Consider the following 20202-nt stretch of genomic DNA (forward strand, 5'->3'; position numbering starts at 1 on the left):
TGTCTGTACAGTGTTTGAGCCGAAGGTGTGACTATCATGGACTCGAATCACTTGCAACTGAATATTCCCATCTGTAATGTCTGCACGTCATGGGAACGTCTTGGTTTTCTCTTCATTTGATCTGCATCCTATAAGTGATTATGAGGAAGGCTCTCAAGATTTCTGATAAGCGGAACAATTCCGTCATATGGGCATTTTCAGCTGGAGAATTAACCGGTTCTTCTCTTTCAGTTACTGTATGAAGCCACCACGTGACACAAGCACGTTGCACACTTCATTTCCACTTGTCGCACGCATGGTCGCTGTTTCATTACGCTTGTTCCTGGCATTGATGTCCACATTCTCCATCCCGAGGGCATACTTTACTATATCAAGATTCCCTCCCGTAGAGGCAAGATGTAGGATGGTGTTTCTATCAGCATCCATTGGTGTTGCATCAGCTCCTGTTTCCACAAGTAAGTCAAATATTTCCTTATCCCCCATCCTGGCTGCCATCATCAGAGGTGTCCTACTACATTGACCGAGACTGTTTATGTCCACCTTGCCCAGCTTGAGGACACGTCTAACAATATCCACATGCCCACCCAGACAGGCCACATGGAGAACGTTGTTGTCATCATCATCAGTTAGTGCCACATCAGCGCCTTTACTCTCAAGCCAGTCAAGTAGCTCTTTGTGTCCGTTGTATGCTGACACCATCAATGGTGTCCTCTGCGATTCTCCTCTTTCATCGATGTAAACACCTTGCGAGAGGATGTAGTCCACAATCTTCACACTCCCACCCCTACAGGCGAGATGAAGAATGCTGTTTCCATCTCTGTCCACTTCTGCTGGAAGTGTCCCTGCAGCACTTACAAGTAAATTAAACATGGCTAGTTTCCCCTGCCGAGCTGACCACATGAGTGGAGTTCTCCCATCCAGCCCTTTTCTGTTGATGTTCACCATCTTCTTTGAGACGACATGTTTCACCATTGCAACATGTCCTCCATAACAGGCCCAGAGAAGGATGTCGTTACCGGCATCGTCCTCGAGATTCACTTCAGCTCCATTTCCGACAAGCAAGTCAACGACGCCTATGTGCCCCTTCCTTGCTGCCCACATCAATGGTGTGAGACCATTTTGTCCTTTCCTGTTGATGTCAATCTTGCTCTGATTCAGGATATTATGGACTGCCTGTAGATTCCCCTTTTTGCAGGCCACAATGAGGTCAGTGTCCGGAGTCTGAGGACGAGTATCATCTGTAACAGAAAAGAACACATCTGCCATGCGACATTGTCGGTAAACAAACCAGAAAAACAGTGTCACGTAATTTGCTTAGTCATAGATGTTCTACACTGATGTGATGACACACATCAAAACTGGGGTGTTGCTTAGAGCTGGAGTACCCACACGGTCAGAATACTACTTTATGAGATATTGAATAAAAAAACTTGCTTATTTCGTATATCCTTACTACCAACTAAACAATAGATACTGATAGAAATAGTGATTTCAGAGTCAAGAGAACTTAGAAAGCTTACTTTCAGCTGTGCTGCTACTTTCCACAGAGGTAAGCCTTTCATTTTCGCCCTCATGGCCCGAGACTGAAAATGAGAAGGTGTGTCGGGGAAACGTGAATTAACAACTTCAGGGCCATATTTAGAACAACGTTTAGATATGGAATCATGTCTCTGTTTCAGCTGTCTCAAAGTCGTTAAATCCTATAAACCGATTTAACCTCTCCGTCACCTCAACTTTGAAATCTCTACAGATTTCAGTTGGCGAGTTGAGATCAATCAATTCATGGTTAACCCACGGAGCGTCATATTGGAGCAAGGTCCGTGATGCAGATGGGGGGAAGTCTTCGAAAATGGTACTGTTGGCATTGTTAATGACAACCATGAATGATAGTTTTGAGGGTACATATGGTATTGACTGGTAAATGCCCCCTACAAAAAATAGAATGAGAAAGTCCTAACCCGACAATCAACACAGGTCAATGTTATTAAAACCCCACAGCAAACCATCATCTAATCAAGCCCAATCAAGAATAACCCTTCTCTACGCTTTGTCCACCTGTCTCCATAACTGAGTGAGTGGGTGAGTGAGTTTGATTTTACGAGGCAATATTACGCTATATGGCGGCGGTCTGTAAAAAACGAGTCTGGACCAGACAAACCAGTGATCAGCATGAACATCGATCTACGCAGTTGGGAAACGATCACCTATGTCAACCAACCGATTCCGTTAGTCGCCTCTTAGGACAAGCATAGGCTTAGAACTCTTATCTGTAACAACAACAATCAGTAATTTTATCACACCGAACATCAACCTCTTCAGTTGTATAAACCCAAATATCCTTGTTGTATATATTTTCCTTGTGCATAATGTTCTGAACCACTGCTTGATAACGGTAGTGTCATCTCCACCGGAATTGCGCATGTCTTGCAATAAAGAAGAGGCAATCTATACATGTTTTTCTTCTTCGATTAATGTTAATTAACAAAAATTCAGTATTCTTCTGTTAGATCGTATGTGACCAGGTCCATTGTGGTTATCTGTGATGACACGAGCTTCAGGACAAATTTGTTATTAACCCCCTGGATGTCATGTCCTTCCCCTTCAACCCTCAATTTCAAGTCCAATAAAATCAAAATATCCCGCACACAAATACACTTCACAGTTTCGCATTCTGCGGGAAATTTCCTGTTTCTTGATACCATCCACTATTATTTTAGACAAAGCTCTAGTGCTGAAAATGACCTTTCAAAATAGGCTTCATCGAAAATGTCGCCATTTTTGCCACAGTACTAAATCGCGATTCACAGCGTTATTTGCTGTATGTTTTGAAATGTGAAAATCGGATCATTACTGGGAGTATTGAATTTAAAAATAACATATTAATGAACACTGATATCACTTTTACATGAAATCGCTAATGATAATTCTGAAACGTTGCCAATGAATCTAGAATCGGTTAGGATGTTGTCGAAAATACACTTACACGAATGCCCTAGAGCGCTTTCCGCCATATTGGATAGTGTTTTCAAAATCACGTTTCGCGAAGGCCGGTATTGAGAAGCCTATTACATCACGTATATTTCATATTCAGCTTCCAAAAATGCATCACTGAATTCCCCATACATTTTAGAATCTAATTGCAACTGATCTGTGTCACCAATACCAACTGTCCAGATAAAATGAGACAAAACATATTGGGTGTGAAAACGAACGCTGTGCTCGAAAGACTGCGCTGGTTCGAAAAGTAAACAAAGACAAATTCCGATTTTACACTGCGTAGCATTTTCTGAAATTTTCCAACATTCATCCGTCTATTCATTGCTTTCAATGACTCAATACCTTTGGAATGTGCATGGAAAGAGTATCGTAGTACGAAATAGGAAATTATGAATAGATACAATGCAATGATTTGATAATTCATAAGAAATTGTCAAAGTTTCCGTGCAGCGTGACGCCATGACTGACGCAAAATCACGCAGAACGACAAGTGTAATTATCAGCATTTCTGGCTTGTTCTCTTACTTACAGTGAAAACGATAGAAACATATAACAATACACAGATAGTCAGAATCATCTGATTACTTACATGTCATATTTATGTACAAACGATCACTGAATCAATGGAAGGGTCCTCACAAAATCCTGTGTATCCTTGTCAACAAAGCCGCCATTTTGTAAGAAATAGGTCATCGGTAGTGATGTCACACGTTAACATTGTTGTACATATTAGGCAATTTCTTTGAGGTGAAGGTCGGTTGAACAAGAGTTAACGCAATCCCCCAATCCTTCCGATTACACTGTCAGTATTATGGTGTATATTTTGCGGATAGTTCAGATGCTTATTCCTGAAACTGACCTCAGTATCTAAATTCAGCCTTGTTCAAAATCATATCTTACGTGCATGTAGGGTTTACGGTGTTTTATTCTTTCAAAGTTATTGATTGTTTGAATAATATTTACATAAGATTGACACATTTAGTGCAGTACACCATAATCTAAACCATTACACAAGTGTTAGAAGATTAAACGTAGCCACAACTGCAATTACTTTAGTTCCTGTGATGTACAATATTCAATGCATTTGCAGTTGCACATGAACAGGTTAATGAACGGCCATTTGGTTAAACCTTATGAGTAAAACTGATAATGAAAATGACTTAATGTATGTTATGAAATGTATATGCACACACATTTAAAGGAATTGTCTTGTTCTTTGCACATTTTTGTGTCGTTTTATAGAGAAAATAATTTTATATAATGATTGTCCAGGTGCGCATTTGTCGGAAACGTTTATGATTCACTATCATTGTTTTCGATAATATAATCAATTCATATTCGATTTAAAAATATTGTGATGACAGGATATCAAACTCTAACTATATTTATACGAAAATACAAAGTATGAACTAGATCCATATATAAAAAGCTATTTTTTTGCATCTTCCATTGCATACTTATATAGAGAAATAGCTACAGAATCATAAATAAAGAACATTTCTTATCCTAAACAAAATATTCGGGTGTTGTGAAATATTATTTTTCATTTACGTTAAATTGATGCCAAACAGGTGCGCGTGTTGCTCATGATAAGATACACAGTCAAAATGTCTAATTGTTGATATATTCAGGACATTATTTAAATGGAAAAAACAGTCATTTTATGTTTTGTCTAAAGAGTGTTTATTCTCACAAAGAAGCCGAGACCTTTCACACAATTAATGGAAATTAGGTGAGATATATACTAATCAGCATACCAATGTCATCTTTTTCCGACGTCGCCAAATACATAATGTTGCATTATTTTCAGCAATTTCATTACATTTGAAGATATGGCTATTGTGGTAATAACGATGCAAAATTAGTCAAAATACATCTACACAAACAGGAGAATATAGGAATCCAAGAACTAACTTATATATCGGATAGGGCCATCCAAATCGCTATTACGTGCTTTCACATGTAGTACGTTGTCATCTTTTCTTATAAATTGTGAAACTACCAAAGCGTATCCGCTCTTATTGGGGAACTTTGAATTGGAATAGTTTGGTTCACCGTAAAAAAAGATAACAAAAATATAGCGTCCGTATCCACAACAAATACTCTCCATTTGATCTGAGTTACATTGACCTAGTGTTAAGCATAACGGAGTTATGACCCCTTATTATTATACTCGTATGACCTCTCTGTCGTCGTTTGACGTCGTAGAAGAAAATCCATTTTTGACATTTATTGCGAGTAATGTTGAGCGTATAACGTTATGCATAAGCACATAAAGCCAACTCATATACACTTTTGTCGTTCAGATATCAGGCTGTATTTTCTTTGCTCACACTTTCCGTAAAGATGCCAAAATAAAAAAAATTCGTAGCACAGTGCTTTTATCGGTGCGCGATAAAAAGCGGAGAAATTTACTATTTTTAACGCATAGCAAAAAATTTGACAACATTTAGCAAGGTCTATTTCTCAAACCGCCGAGGTAGTTGCACTTATATTACACAAACGGATTGGAAATTTAATATTCTACATTTCTGTGTAATTTTATAGCCGTACGTAGATCTAGGACCACGCGAGCGCAATTCTCGCACAACGTTCACTTTACAAAGCTTATGAAAATGTGCGCCTGAAAAAAACCCTCGGCAGCCAGGGGGTTAAATCACAAAGCAGTAAGGAGATAGTCAGTTACTACTCAGGAACATCACACATGTACATAACTGTCTTGTTTTTAAGTTTGAACGCCGAACAACTTAAACTTTACTTATAAGTAAAATGGTCAAAAGCCATAAAATTAATCTGTTGCTAATACCTTACCCTGTTTCATTGCTCCTTTACGACCCTTAGATCTGCAACAGAACAACAATCAGTACTAACCGAGAAGCCAAATGTCAGGTTTGTTTGTTCATTTGTAAGTTCACATTCACCAATGTTCTAGGTTTATAAGCAGTTTCTTAATGATCGCATGTGGAACACAACATGAGCATGGATTTACACAATTGGGAAACGATGACAGGCATCAACTAAGTCACTGACACTTACCACACAACTATAATTCACGCATGGGTTCTAACCTCTCACACAGTGTTCACCCACTTAAAGCAAGGGTGTATGGTATCAAGCTTGATATATAACACACACACAGTGTGTGCACACACTTAAAGACAGGGTGTATGGTATCAAGCTTGAGAAAAACACACAGAGTACACACACTTTAAGCCAGGGTGTATGGTATCAAGCTGGAGATACAAAACACACAGTTTGGACACACTTAAAGCCATGGTGTATTGTATCAAGGTTGATATCTAACACGCGGAGAGTGGACCCACTTAAAGCCAAGGTGTATTGTATCAAGGTGGAGATATAACACGCGGACATTACAGTGTGGAGATATAACACACACAGTGTGCACACACTTAAAGCCAGGGTGTATGGTATCAAGCTTGATATATAACACGCGGAGAGTGGACCCACTTAAAGCCATGGTGTATGGTATCAAGCTTGATATATAACACGCGGAGAGTGGACCCACTTAAAGCCAGGGTGTATGGTATCAAGCTTGATATATAACACGCAGACTGGGACACACACTTATGGTATCAAGCCAGGGTGTATGGTATCAAGCTTGATGGTATATATATATAACGCGGAGAGTGGACCCACTTAAAAACAGGGGTGTATGGTATCAAGGTTTGAGATATAACACACACAGTGTGGACCCACTTAAGCCAGGGTGTATGCTAAAGCCAGGGTGTATGGTGTATGGTATCAAGCTTGATATATAACACACGGAGAGTGGACCCACTTAAAGCCAGGGTGTATGGTATCAAGCTTGATATATAACACGCATAGACTGGACGCACTTAAAGCCATGGTGTATGGTATCAAGCTTGATATATAACACACGGAGAGTGGACCCACTTAAAGCCAGGGTGTATGGTATCAAGCTTGATATATAACACGCGGAGACTGGACCCACTTAAAGCCATGGGTGTATGGTATCAAGCTTGATATATAACACGCGGAGAGTGGACCCACTTAAAGCCAGGGTGTATGGTATCAAGCTTGATATATAACACGCGGAGAGTGGACCCACTTAAAGCCAGGGTGTATGGTATCAAGCTTGATATATAACACGCGGAGAGTGGACCCACTTAAAGCCAGGGTGTATGGTATCAAGCTTGATATATAACACGCGGAGAGTGGACCCACTTATAGCCAGGGTGTATGGTATCAAGCTTGATATAAAACACGCGGAGAGTGGACCCCCTTAAAGCCATGGTGTATGGTATCAAGCTTGATATATAACACACGGAGAGAGGACACATGGTATCTTAATAGACACAGGGTTATAGTATGGTTTGGTATCAAGCTGGATATATAACACACGGAGAGAGGACACACTTATAGCCAGTGTGTTTGGTATCAAGCTGGATATATAACACGCGGAGAGTGGACCCACTTAAAGCCATGGTGTATGGTATCAAGGTGCAGATATAACACAGACAGTGTTCACACACCTAAAGACAGGGTGTATGATATCAAGCTGGATATATAACACACGGAGAGTGGACCCACATAAAACCAGGGTGTATGGTATCAAGCTGGATATATAACACACGAAGAGTGGACCGACTTAAAGACAGGGTGTATGGTATCAAACTGGATATATAACACGCGGAGAGTGGACCCACTTAAAGCCATGGTGTATGGTATCAAGGTGCAGATATAACACGCAGACAGCGGACCCACTTAAAGCCAAGGTGTATGGTATCAAGGTGCAGATATAACACACACAGTGTTCACACACCTAAAGGCAGTGTGTATGGTATCAAGCTTGATATATAACACGCGGAGAGTGGACCCACTTAAGCCAAGGTGTATGGTATCAAGGTGCAGATAGCCACAGTGTTCATGGTATCAAGCTTGATATATAACTCGCGGAGAGTGGATCCACTTATAGCCTTGGTGTATGGTATCAAGCTTGATATATAACACGCGAAGAGTGGATCCACTTAAAGCCAAGGTGTATGGTATCAAGCTGAAGATATAACCCGCGGAGAGTGGACCAACTAAAAGCCAAGGTGTATGGTATCAAGCTTGATATATCACACGCGGAGAGTGGACCCACTTAAAGCCAGGGTGTATGGTATCAAGGTGGAGATACAACACACACAGTATGCACCCACTTAAAACCATGGTGTATGGTATCAATCTGGGGATATAACACACACAGTGTGGTTACTGTTACGCTAGGTTTAAGCAGGAGAATTAATCATCTCTTCATTCGAAAACAACTTCTTTGATGAACACGGTGAAGTGATAATATAGTGCTGCTGCTGCTGATGATGATGATGATGACGACTTTTTAGATGAACATGTGAAATACACTCAGCAGCAAAAAGAACCGTCAGTACGAATTCAAAATTAGATTGGCACTGTAATCAAATCATTACAGAAATGGACATAATAAGCGGATCAAATGCAGTACACTATCTTGACACATCAATGAATTACGTGAACGTTTGCAGTCCATTCAGACCCTTGACTTCAGTATCTAGCGCGACCACCACGAGCGGCAATAACTGCAGCACAGCTTTTATGCATGGAGTGCACCAATCGATTGATGAAGGCCATTGGCACCTGGAACCACACTCTGAGAAAGGCCTGGCGCAATAAATCGGCTGTGTTCGGCCTAGTATGACATTATTCAGTCTCCTCTGAATTGCTATCATCCCAAAGATGTTCAGTTGGGTTTAAATCAGGACTAAGGGCTGGCTACTGCATAATGTTGACACCGTTTTGCTGCAGGAAGTCCCGCGTAGCTCTGGCAGTATGGGCCCGGGCGTTATCATGCTGGAAAATGTTGTTCCAGTGACGTGCGAAATGTGGTATGGCGTGGGGTCTGAGAGCTTGGTCGATGTAGCGCACCGCTGTGATGCCGCCTCCTCTCCCTGGACCAAGGTTCTGGAACACCACAGGACCCACTCTCTGGTGATGCTTGCACCTCCCCATGAGTCTCTTCCCATAACACATTGGTCTGAGTAACGCTGGCCATGTCGTCGCCATATTCTTGTTCTGCCATCTGCAGTTGATACGCAGTACCGACTCTCATCTGTGAACAGAACAGTTCTCCATTGCCTGTATCGCCAGTTTTGGTGTTGCAGGGCAAACTGTAGACGTTCACGCCGATGACGAGGGGTGAGAATAGGTCCACGGTAAGGTCTACGGCAATGGAGGTTCCCGCTGTTAAGACGTCAGCGTACTTTATCAGTACTGATCGGTCTTTCGTGTGTTTCGGATGCCTGCATGAAGGGATTCTGTACATGCTGTCGTACAACATGGCGGTCTTGTCGTCTTGTGGTCATCCTTGGTCTGCCAGTACGGGGGCGATCTGTTGTGGTGTTGGTGGCCCGGAAAGGTTGCTGCAGCCTGTAGATGGTCCGACGGTGACCTGGAAGTGATTGGCAACGGCTTGTGCAGTGTGGCCATCTTCAAGCGCCTGGTTCCTCTAAGCGCCGTAGTGTTAAAGCGTTGGCTCTCACGCCGAAGACCCGTCGATTCCCCACATGAGTCGCGGCATCCATTTCTGGTGTTCCCCGCCGTGATATGTGAATATTGCTTAAAACTAAACTCAGGGTTTGGGGCGCGCATCCTGTTGACGTTGTAATGGAATGTTTCCGGTCCCTGGTCCTTGTGAACAGCACGTGCAGCATGAGTTGCATGAAAAACATGGAGAACAACGTACCATCTCCGAGATCAGGTTGCATTTTTGAGACCATTTCCTGGGTTCAATTCTGAGTTTGGGAAGGAATGTCTTTGCTAAGGTAAAGTTGGAGATGTTGTCAAAAATATATAGTCAAAACATTAAATGAGTTTACAGTTATCCGTTTCTACGAATGAAAATTCCAAACTGACGTTTCTTTGGCTGCTAAGTAATATGTTCATACCTTGTTCTAAGTATGTACACAATTAGAGCAATAATGATGCCGATCAGGATGATGAACACCGGAACAAATATCGCAGGCAGTGTTGTTGAGGCAATCCCATGTGCTGTCTGCTGTGAACTTTCGTTTCGGCAGCTTTCTATAAATTAATACAAAAAAGTGAATATTACTATCTCTGTCCTTATTGCCTTATTACCTTGGATAGACATCCTATCTTGGACTGTTCCTGCAGTGAGGGGATTATTACTATCCTTATTGCCATGAATATAGTTGTTTGTACTAGACTGCCTCTGAAGTTGGCCTTTGTCCTGCCGTGTTAATACCTTTGAAATAACTTGTAAACGTTGTTAATTTTAGAATAAAGTTGTTAATTATATCACATCGCTTTGTTGGTTGTTGCCGGTTTTGAGCCTACTGCATTAGATTCAACTTTGGGGTCGTGACGTAACAATAACCCCATTGTTAAATAGGCTGTTTACTAACTCGATTGTCTCGAGGTTACAAAGTAGCACTGCATAGAAGTGAATATACCTCGTTCATATGACTAGAAACATGTGACGTACAGTTATCACTGTAGAGTGGCTTCATATGCCAGACACCATTTGGTGATCAAATAATAATGCACATGTTATCAATAAAGCCACACACAAAATACATATACTTCAGTCTACATACCTTTGTATGTCTCACAATAATCCCCTGAATAGTTCGTTTTACATTTTATGCAAGTTCCAGCTTGTACTTCACAGACATCGTTGAGGCAGTTCTTGCTACACCCCAGATTACACTGGTCCCCATGCCAGCCTCTATTGCATCCTTCCGAACATTTTCCAGTCAGTTTGTGACAGTAGACGGCCTTGTCAGAAGCAGAAGGGGCACAGTTAGTACTGCAGTTTTTGTTACAGGTTTCACCATATGTACCCAAGGGACACGCCTCACCCTTTACTTCGATTGCTGAAACAGAGAAATATTCACGGTGTTCAAACTGTTGGCGCGATCTTAGCATTTAACCGGCATATCAACCAAACGACCAACCGACCAACCAATCAATCAACACGATAACCCCTGTATATATTTATGAACAACACATAACTCACCAATTATTATAACAAGCAGAAAATCCTTCAGCATCGTCACTGACTCTGTCTGAAAAAGATGAGAACTCTGCATGTTCAATTTGATATTTAAAATACATACTACTGTTTTCATTATGTTTTCTATTGTGATTTTGTTGAACAGGTATTATTGTGTATACTGCTATGGTGACTACCCTGCAATAGCACAGCACATCAGAGCACAGCAAGATTGGTTTATATTTTGCAATAAAATAAGCTTCTCAAGATCCATTTTATTGCGCATGACGCTCTTAAGATTTTCTTCCATGGCATCTGGCGTATCCTTAGTAACATTGTTCTGCCATACATGTCGGTCGAAATGGTGCACCCACGAGAATCAATCTGGTAAACCTAACACGGCGTGTGCATTATGAAAATAATAATTATGTACCACACTGCTATTATCCAGGTACAAAATATAGACCATGAAATGTTGATGGCAACACCGCAGACGTAACACAGTTTACTTCATACTGAGAGATTCCACGGGGAATGAAAGTAAAAAACATAGATGGATCACTGCAAATACGTATTGACACAAGGTGTTTGCTTATAGGACAAAAATGGCGAAAGACAACAGAACAGTTTCCATATATATATGGGTCATATCTGCTTGAAGTAGATACGATTTTATCTGGTGTTCATCGCAAAAAGAGCCACTGGAACTGTAATTTGCACCGATGGTCTTCGAGACGAGGACTTGTGTCCTTATGTGTTGACACGTGATATAACACATCTTGTAGGAAGTACTCGGAACTGGCCAAGGATGTCTTCTGGCGCACCTTGTTATCCTCCGGTGAAATTCCACTAGACAGACACGTTATGATAGAACTGAAGTAATTGTCTGGGGACTGGGATATTCATGAGACACGCTGCCCTGTGCGATGCATTCCACATTAAAGTATGTCAGTAGTTTCCGGTTATAGTATACGCCATCAGCATTATCATATTTGATACCAAAACTGCATGACTGCAACATGGCAGTCCACCTGGCAAAACTGCCTACAACTCAGAGTATCTCAAATAACTACACAGAATACACCATTGTCAAGAATTCTTTCTCTCTGATTCCTTTATTTTTCTTAGGATATGACAAATATATGAAATCGCACGATCGTCTCCATTTTGTGTCTGACAGAGAACACCACCTATAGAGAATGAACCTGCGTCTGTATACACAGCATTTGGAACTGATGGCATGGGGTAAGCACGTACCGGCGAATGATGAGTGATCGTTTATGTTTGTCCATAGCAGCTGGACAATCTGAAGTCCAGTGGAAATCAACACCTTTCTTGGTAAGTTCACATAACGGCGCCACAGTCTCTGCATATCCAGGAATAAATTTGCGGTATAAACCAGACAAACCTAAAATGGTTCTCAAATTGTTACGAGAGTGTGTTCTTTGTAATTTGTAATCACATTCATTAGGGTATTGTTATTAAGGGTCACAATGTTTAAAGTTTTGAGTGTGGGTTGTGGGTCACATTTTGCATCATGTATGTTCAATAGCCGTAGTAATTTAGCGGCACGCCTTTTGAAATAGTGCTACAGAGTTACCTGCCTTTGACAATGTTTTTTATTAACTTGTTGACTTCTGCTTATCGCTAATTCTGAGAGAATAATGATACAGCCACGGTCTACCCGAATGTTCAAGAATTTGTGTCAGTATATATAAAGGCTGGTTGTTGTGTTGTGCCACAGGGACTGACACACGTACTAACACACGGAATTACACGGGACTTTTCATATCACTGGAGTTGCCTACCATTGTTGTCTGCCTTCGTCAACTGCGTGCCTGACTGCTATCATTATGAACTACCTTCATTCAGAATATCTGCTCTACCTAAATATCAAGGCTCATGTTGAACTGATATCTTATAAATGTGACCCGATACTTTAGATTTGTGACTAAATTTTGCATTGTACTAGAAATCTGTATTGTGATTCATTGTAGCTTGCTCATTGTTTGCTCAACATGTTATTAAATACTTTAGACTTGTCTGTGTAACATTTTGCTGGTTCAAGGGGGATTCTTAAACCTTTTGTCACGGCAATTTAGTTAACCGTAACAAAATTCTTCAAGCATTTTGGTGTGGGATATCTTGAAACAGCTATAGTTGCGTGTGGATCTGGCAAATTACCTGTTGAACTTACAATATGTCCTAGGTACATAATCTGAGACTGAACACTTTCTTGGCAGTTAGCAGCTTGGAGGCGATCACTTTTTTTTCTGATGTGCTGTGGATGGTCGTCACAGGTATGACTAAATATACTAACATCCAAAAATAAGAGACAACTTTTCCAAGATAACTGTCAAAACTGCCTCAATCAATCTCTGAAATGTCTCCGGACTATTCTTAAGTCTCACAGGTAAGCACCGAAACTGATATAACCAAACGTGGTGTAGGGTTGAGAGTCTGGATGATCAATCTCAACTTGGTAGAAGCCATTTTAAGGTCCACTGAGGTGAAGTAACAGGGATTATCTGTACCAATAAGTGTGGTAGGTAACGGGCGGGAATCCAAAAGTGTGCAAACATTCAGCCGGGGAAGCAGACATGGCGCCCTAGTCAAGGATATCTTATACCATACGTTCCATGGCTTCTTTCTGTTAAGACTAGTGTTTACAAACTAATAGGAGGTTAAGTGAGTGAGTTTGGTTTTACGCTGCTTTTAGCAATATTTCAGCAACATCACCGTGGGGAATACCAGAAATGGGATTCACACATTGTGCCCACGTGGGGAATTGAACCCTATTAGGAAGCTGTTTAACTGGTATTTCGATAAGGTGTTGTAACAGATCACAACACCCAAGTGTTGTTTTTTTTGGTTTTCTTTTATATACACATATTTTATTCACGAACTAAACACACAAGATCAATATGGATTGGCACAACAAGCCAACGGCTTAGGGAAGTACCACTCCATCAAAAATAACACATTGCAATAAACAATCAATTTCAAACAATGTACAGAAGCAATTATTTCCACAAAGGCATGAAATGGATTATAATAGGAAAGACAGTCAGTTATGAACGGAGTCAAGAATAAGCTGATTAATTGTGTTGATTGAAGTTTGATTACCTTGAAAAATTGAATTTAATTCAAAATCATTGTATAAATATTTATCTGATCCTAACATAACAAGGGCAAGAAAAAAAGTAATGAAGAGAATCTTCCCATGGATACCAGCATGCACGATTCTGATTATTTGAATATGTCTATCAAAACAATGAGCGATCCAGTCACTACAACCCACCTTAGGCGAGCATGGATTATTTGACAAAATCTAGATCCAAAGTTTTTTTATCAAAGAGACGTTTTCCTTGTTTGGTCTGTAATCGTGTTTTGTCGGTTGGTAAATTGTTCCGTAAACGTATTCTGTTTCTAAAAGGGGTGTGTTTACGACTCTGTATGGCAACGATTTCTGTGAATACTATCGGTATTCTCAGATTGTAAGAACTTAAAATATGTTTTGGAATTAAATTAGAAAAGTGGTTTGGAGTAAGGTTATTATTCATTTGTAGAATAAAGCAAGTTTCTTCGTTTGTCTACGCTTAACTAATGGTCTCCATTGTAGTTTCTTTATGACTAGTTCCTCCCACTAGTTCCTCCCCGCTCTAATTGTAAATTTTATAGAAATAGGCCTCTCTTTCGTACAGTTGTTCCACATGTTGCAACAATAATCGAAGTGTGGAAGTACGTAATAGGTATACAATGTACATTCTTTCCAACGTTTGTCTAATTTATCTATATTTAAAGCTTCTTAAACAGTTTATCATACCAGGACTTACAACCTTTACCACCATTTCTTCAATTTGTTTTATCCAATAACAGTCTTTTTGAAGATAAACACCTAAATGTTCTATGAGTGAACATGCAGAGGGATTTACTTTGGGGAAGAATATAATCGTTTCAGTTTTTGTTGGATTAAACTTAACTTGTCCCATATTGGACCAATCATAAATTCATTAAAAATTCTTGCTGCTTTGTCTGGATCTTCCACAAGTATATCCACTGATGTGTCATCAGAACGTGGTCTAATATTGCTGTTGATGCCATCTACAATATCATTGATCTAAACTAAGAACATTAGCGGCCCTAAGACTGATCCCTGGGGCACCCCTGCCGATATGTTTTAAATCTGATGATTGAGCATCTGTATATATAACTCCTTTTTGTCCCCTATTTCTAAGATAACTGCGAAACCATTCAATGAAACTACACCCATTCCATAAGCCTCTAATTCCCCAAATGATATCAAGGAACCTTTTCAGTCTGCCTACAGAAAATCCCATTCAACAGAAACTGCTTGTCGTCCTGCTATCTTTGGACAAACAGGAAGTTGATTTGCTGGTGCTGCTGGATCTGTCTGCGGTTTTGACTCTGTGGAACATTGCGTTTTGTTATCCCTCCTCAAGCACACCCTTTTCGTAGCAGGCACAAGAGATTTATGAGCGTACACATTTAACTGAGTCTTTTCTGATCACAAGGACCTGAAGTGTGGAGTTCCACAAGCATCTGTGCTGGGTCCTGTCCTCTTTTCGATGTACATGCAGCCTCTAGGAAGTATAATTCGTCAGCATTCACTCAACTTCCACAGCTATGCAGATGATCAGCAGTTGTACATTGGCATAAAGCATAAAAAAATCCAGATACAGTGCATACAGGAGTAACGCTAATTTTCTAAAGCAGTGATATGAACGCCTCAACAGATGAACAAAGTTGACAGTACCAGATTACTGGTGGGAACATCTTCTGTGCTTCCTTTATCCTCAGTTAAGAATCTTAGAGTTGAAATGGACAGATGCATGTCAGGAAAAGCACAGGCACTCAAAACAGTAAGAACCGCCAATTGCAGCCTCCACACCATCGGTAGAATCCGAAAATATTTGGATTATGATACCTGCAAAACGTTGATTCTTTCTTACGTCTCGTCCGTTTGGAAAATTGCAACTCTCTGCTCTCTGGACCCGGCATTATCTCACATGTCCAGAGAGTTCAAAACAAAGTACCTGCACTCTACTACATGAGCACATCACTCCAATTCCCAGAGACCTGCACTGGCTACCCATCTAACAGCGAATATCCTTCGAGAGCCTTACTATCTGCTTTTCTGCTCTCCAGTGTGACACTGCTCCAGCCTATCTGAAGGCCCTCCTCAGTCCCTATCTCCCTGCTCGCATCATCTGATCATCTGATCAACTCCAGCTCTGTGTACCCTTCACGAGGACAAACCTAGCTAGCCTGGCCTTTTAAGTTGTTGCTCCAACTCTGTGTAACAGCCTCCCAACATCTCTCAAATCTGCAGACTCTGTTGAGTCATTCCACCGCGACTTAAAGACTTATCTCTTCAACCAATAACTCTGTTTATCTTATTTCAAACTTTGTGAAGCAGCACTAAGCTGCCACCGGTTGGAAATTAGATGCTATTCAAGTGCATTATTATTATGTTTTACAGATTAAGATGAAAAATGCAGCAAAGAGGGTTCAGGTGATACTGGCACAGTCAGGCTGGTAAGGCTCAGGTTTAAGACCAACCACAACTTTCCACAAAATGTATGTCTCAATACCAGGCTATTGTGAGACGAAAATAACTTGTGCCGATAACACTAACCTATTCATTGTTAGCTATCACAATAATTTTTCAAACTTTTCATTTAAGGAACCTCTTAATTGAGCACATGTCTCATCTTTTATCACACAGAAATCTGCACCACAGTCCAAGGTAGTGTGTTCTAGTTTGGATGATTAGCGAAATGCCACGGGATTGTCTCTCCGACAGTGAGTGAGTCAGTGAGTGAGTTTACTTTTATGCCACATTTAACAATATTCCAGCAATATAACGGCAGGGGACACCCGACATGGGCTTCACACATTGTACCCATGTCGGGAATTGAACCCGAGGGGACGAACGAACGCTTTAACCACTAGGCAACGTCACCACCCCCTGTCTCTCTGACAAGTAGTGCTTGTGGCCATGGGTATCACTTTTGATCTTGTTTTGTCTTAACTACTCTTGTTGGGTATCATAACACTGTCTGGCCTCATGACCGATTTTACTGCACTAGTGCACCCCTCTGTGATGAGTACCATGATGAGTACAGTAATATGTGCACAATAGTCATTCAGGGTTAAGTTCAAGGATAGGAGGAGAAAACCATTTGGCTAAAAAGTTTTCAACAATATCATTTCTTCTGGAGATGAATGCTTCCGTGGTAAATATGTCTTTCAATATCCTTCAGTAATTATCAACTTTTGGAATTGTTTATGTCAAAGAGCAAGTGTAAATATATCTCTTAGAAGATAAGATTATGTGGTTCAATAATGGGTTCTTACCTAAAAAGCCAAAGATTTTGTCAAATTAAGTGTTGGTTTCATCACATTCCCAATATACATGCCATAAGGTTTCAACAGAATCATTACAAAAAGAGTTTTCTTTCTCCCCCCTCTCCCTCACACACACACAGAGAAGCGCACGCGCACGCACAAGTGCACAACACACACACACACACACACACACACACCTTTTCGCAATAGTGTTTCTAACAGCCAAATACTCTGACCACGGACAAAGTGTTCATTACAATGGTAATAGTCTGTCCTTGTTTTGTTTTACACGATCAGGCAGCAAATTGTGAGTAATTTCTAAGCTTATTAGGACTGACCAAGACCTATGCCTTTGAGCATGCCAAAGCGAAGAAAATGAGAAGTTGTTTGACGAAAGAATGGATTCTCCGTCGCGTCATTCACGGAGCATACAGCCATCTCATTAAAGAACTTCGAATTGAAGATAAACAGGTGAGAAAAATCGAGGCGTGGTTTCTTTGAAGCAGACGAAGTCGAAGTCGTGTTACGCAATCTGATTGGCAGCGCCATATCCAACTTGTCGGCTAACTAAAACAGGCTCAACACACTCGCTACACAATCGACGCGTATCCGAGCTGCCGGTTTGTGCCGTTTGTTTGTAATCACTCGGACGATATGACTCGATTCGTGTGAGTCCGCCTCTAGGGTAAAGGGCACGGTTATATATAATTTACTGATCATTTGATCCTTGGAAAGCCCACGGAATGTCTACAATGTTAAATGGTACCAGGGATATATAGATACTGTATACTTAATGAAAGGTAAAACTAAAACTAACTCACAAAAGGAAGCCTGGTGTATATAATTACTCTCCTTGTCCTGACATGTCGTGAACAACTGATCCTACTTTGTGAAACAGGGGAGACAACTTGAGGTTGACGAGATAAGACTGATAAGACTGGTTGATGCAAAATATATACAGTAGCAATGAAACGAAATGTAGATCACGCATTGCAGTTTTCTTCCTAGTCGAAAGAAACCAGTAAAACTAGTGCCTCCACACTATTTCTTTGGCGTGTTGTTTATCGTACAATAGTTGACAAAAGTGAAAGAAGCATACAAAATATTGCAACCGTTCCTTACAACGAAAATGTACTTCAAATGTTTCGTGAGTGAGCCCCGATTGCATGTAAGTGTGTTCTGCAACATTATGTATGTCCGAGGGGTACAATTTTATACTCGACTCTTTACGGTATGATTCACTTGTTACTTTTACCTAGATGTATGTGTAATAGGAAAAAATACATACAAAATGATAATGGAGGGAGGGGTGGGGGTAAGGTGGGGTGTGTGGGTGGGAGAATGTTAATAACATTGTCAATTGGTTCATGTTAGAAATTATAAGCAGCAACTCATGTTTTGCTGCTTGGCTTCAACAGCAAATATGTGAGCACAAGTGGCAGTCATAGAGTTAGGTCATCAGTGGCAGAAAACTATTTCTTTGATCAGAATTCTGGTAGTAAGCGAGTCAACCACAAAACACACAAGTTTACATATTCCTACACGTTACTTACGCGAAGAGTTAGCACACACAGTCGTCAACAGCTATTACAAAGGCATGTTTGCATAATATGACCTTACATATATAAAACAAATTACCGCCTCAGCGAGCTATTTTTCCGAGTGCAGGAAACTGAACAGACCAACCCAAGTTACACACATATTTTCAACCGTGTGTGTGTGTGTGTGCGCGCGTGTGCGTGCGTGCGTGCGTGCGCGCGTGTGTGTGTGTGTGCGCGCGTGTGCGTGCGTGCGTGCGTGCGCGCGTGTGTGTGTGTGTGTGTGTTAGCAACAAACATTCGGTCTGCGAGGGATGGTGGGCATATTAATAATCACCGGTTTGTCAGGGTCAGACTTGATTTTTAGGTATCTTCCTATTATGACTAGTCCCAATGTGACTACTCCCAGTTTGACTACTCATGGACATAGACATGTAATGGCTGGTGTTCAGAGAGCCCAGCTGCACCATGAAGCTCATGCAGCACTCAGCAAAAGAATGCACAGAGAGCTAGCTGCTCGCCTATGACATTAGCAGGATCAGCTCCGGAGAAGATGTCGCCCATTGAATTTTTTTTTTTTTTGCAGGCTGAGTGGCAACACAGCTTTTGTAAATATGAAGCTAGTGTGGGAACAGAAGAAAAAAAAACGAATCGCCAGAACGCACAGTTTCAATGGCGATGTGGGCATCATGCACGTTTTGCCCATGCAATCAAACATGCACGAGTTATCTCTTTCTTCAGTGGGTATAAAACTGAGCCAAAATCTTTGCTACAAAGTTTGTTCAACAATATTTAAATCAACTTGAGAGGAACCCGGCTATCGCACTGGAGAGTCTGTCCAAGACGTTGCCCGTCACTTTAATGTCAACATAACCACGATCTACCGTCTCCAGCATCGATACAACACAACGCAGACTACAGATGACCTTCCCCGAAGCGGCCAACCTAGGGTCACCAACCCTCGACAAGATCGACACAACACGTCAACACCAGCGAGATCCTTTCCTGACAGCAATCCAGGTTGCTCGAGACACCAAAGGAACGCATAATCGACGCATCAGCCGTGACACTGTCATCCGACGTGTGCGTTCCAACAACCTACGATGTCGCCGTCGTCCTGTCCTCCAACAACGGCATCGACAAGCACGACTTCAGTGGGCACAGGGTCATATTCTGTGATGAGAGTCGGTTTTGTGTGTCACATGCAGATGGAAGGGTCAGAGTTTGGCGACGTCAAGGAGATCGTTTTGCTGACAGAAATGTTTTGGAAAGGGATGCATG

General features: G+C 41.1%; 1 protein-coding gene and 1 long non-coding RNA gene across 2 annotated transcripts; both read right to left on the reverse strand.

Annotated features, from left to right (window-relative positions):
- Positions 1-225: 225 nt before the first annotated feature.
- Positions 226-10039, reverse strand: LOC124286463 (ankyrin repeat and KH domain-containing protein 1-like). The gene is made up of 4 exons (XM_046722842.1): positions 9942-10039; positions 5809-5840; positions 1521-1583; positions 226-1238 (listed from the first exon to the last, which is right to left on the reverse strand). The coding sequence occupies exons 2-4, from the start codon at positions 5816-5818 to the stop codon at positions 232-234; spliced, it is 1080 nt and encodes a 359-aa protein (XP_046578798.1). The 5' UTR covers positions 5819-5840; positions 9942-10039; the 3' UTR covers positions 226-231.
- A 574-nt stretch (positions 10040-10613) lies between these two features.
- Positions 10614-18260, reverse strand: LOC124286468. The gene is made up of 3 exons (XR_006901042.1): positions 18205-18260; positions 11036-11084; positions 10614-10892 (listed from the first exon to the last, which is right to left on the reverse strand). It is a non-coding gene; the product is annotated as an uncharacterized LOC124286468 (long non-coding RNA).
- Between the last annotated feature and the right edge of the window lie 1942 nt (positions 18261-20202).

Source organism: Haliotis rubra, unplaced genomic scaffold, assembly GCF_003918875.1.
Source record: "Haliotis rubra isolate DU_JTF1 unplaced genomic scaffold, ASM391887v1 Scf384, whole genome shotgun sequence".
In the NCBI taxonomy this organism is placed as follows: Eukaryota; Metazoa; Mollusca; class Gastropoda; order Lepetellida; family Haliotidae; genus Haliotis; species Haliotis rubra.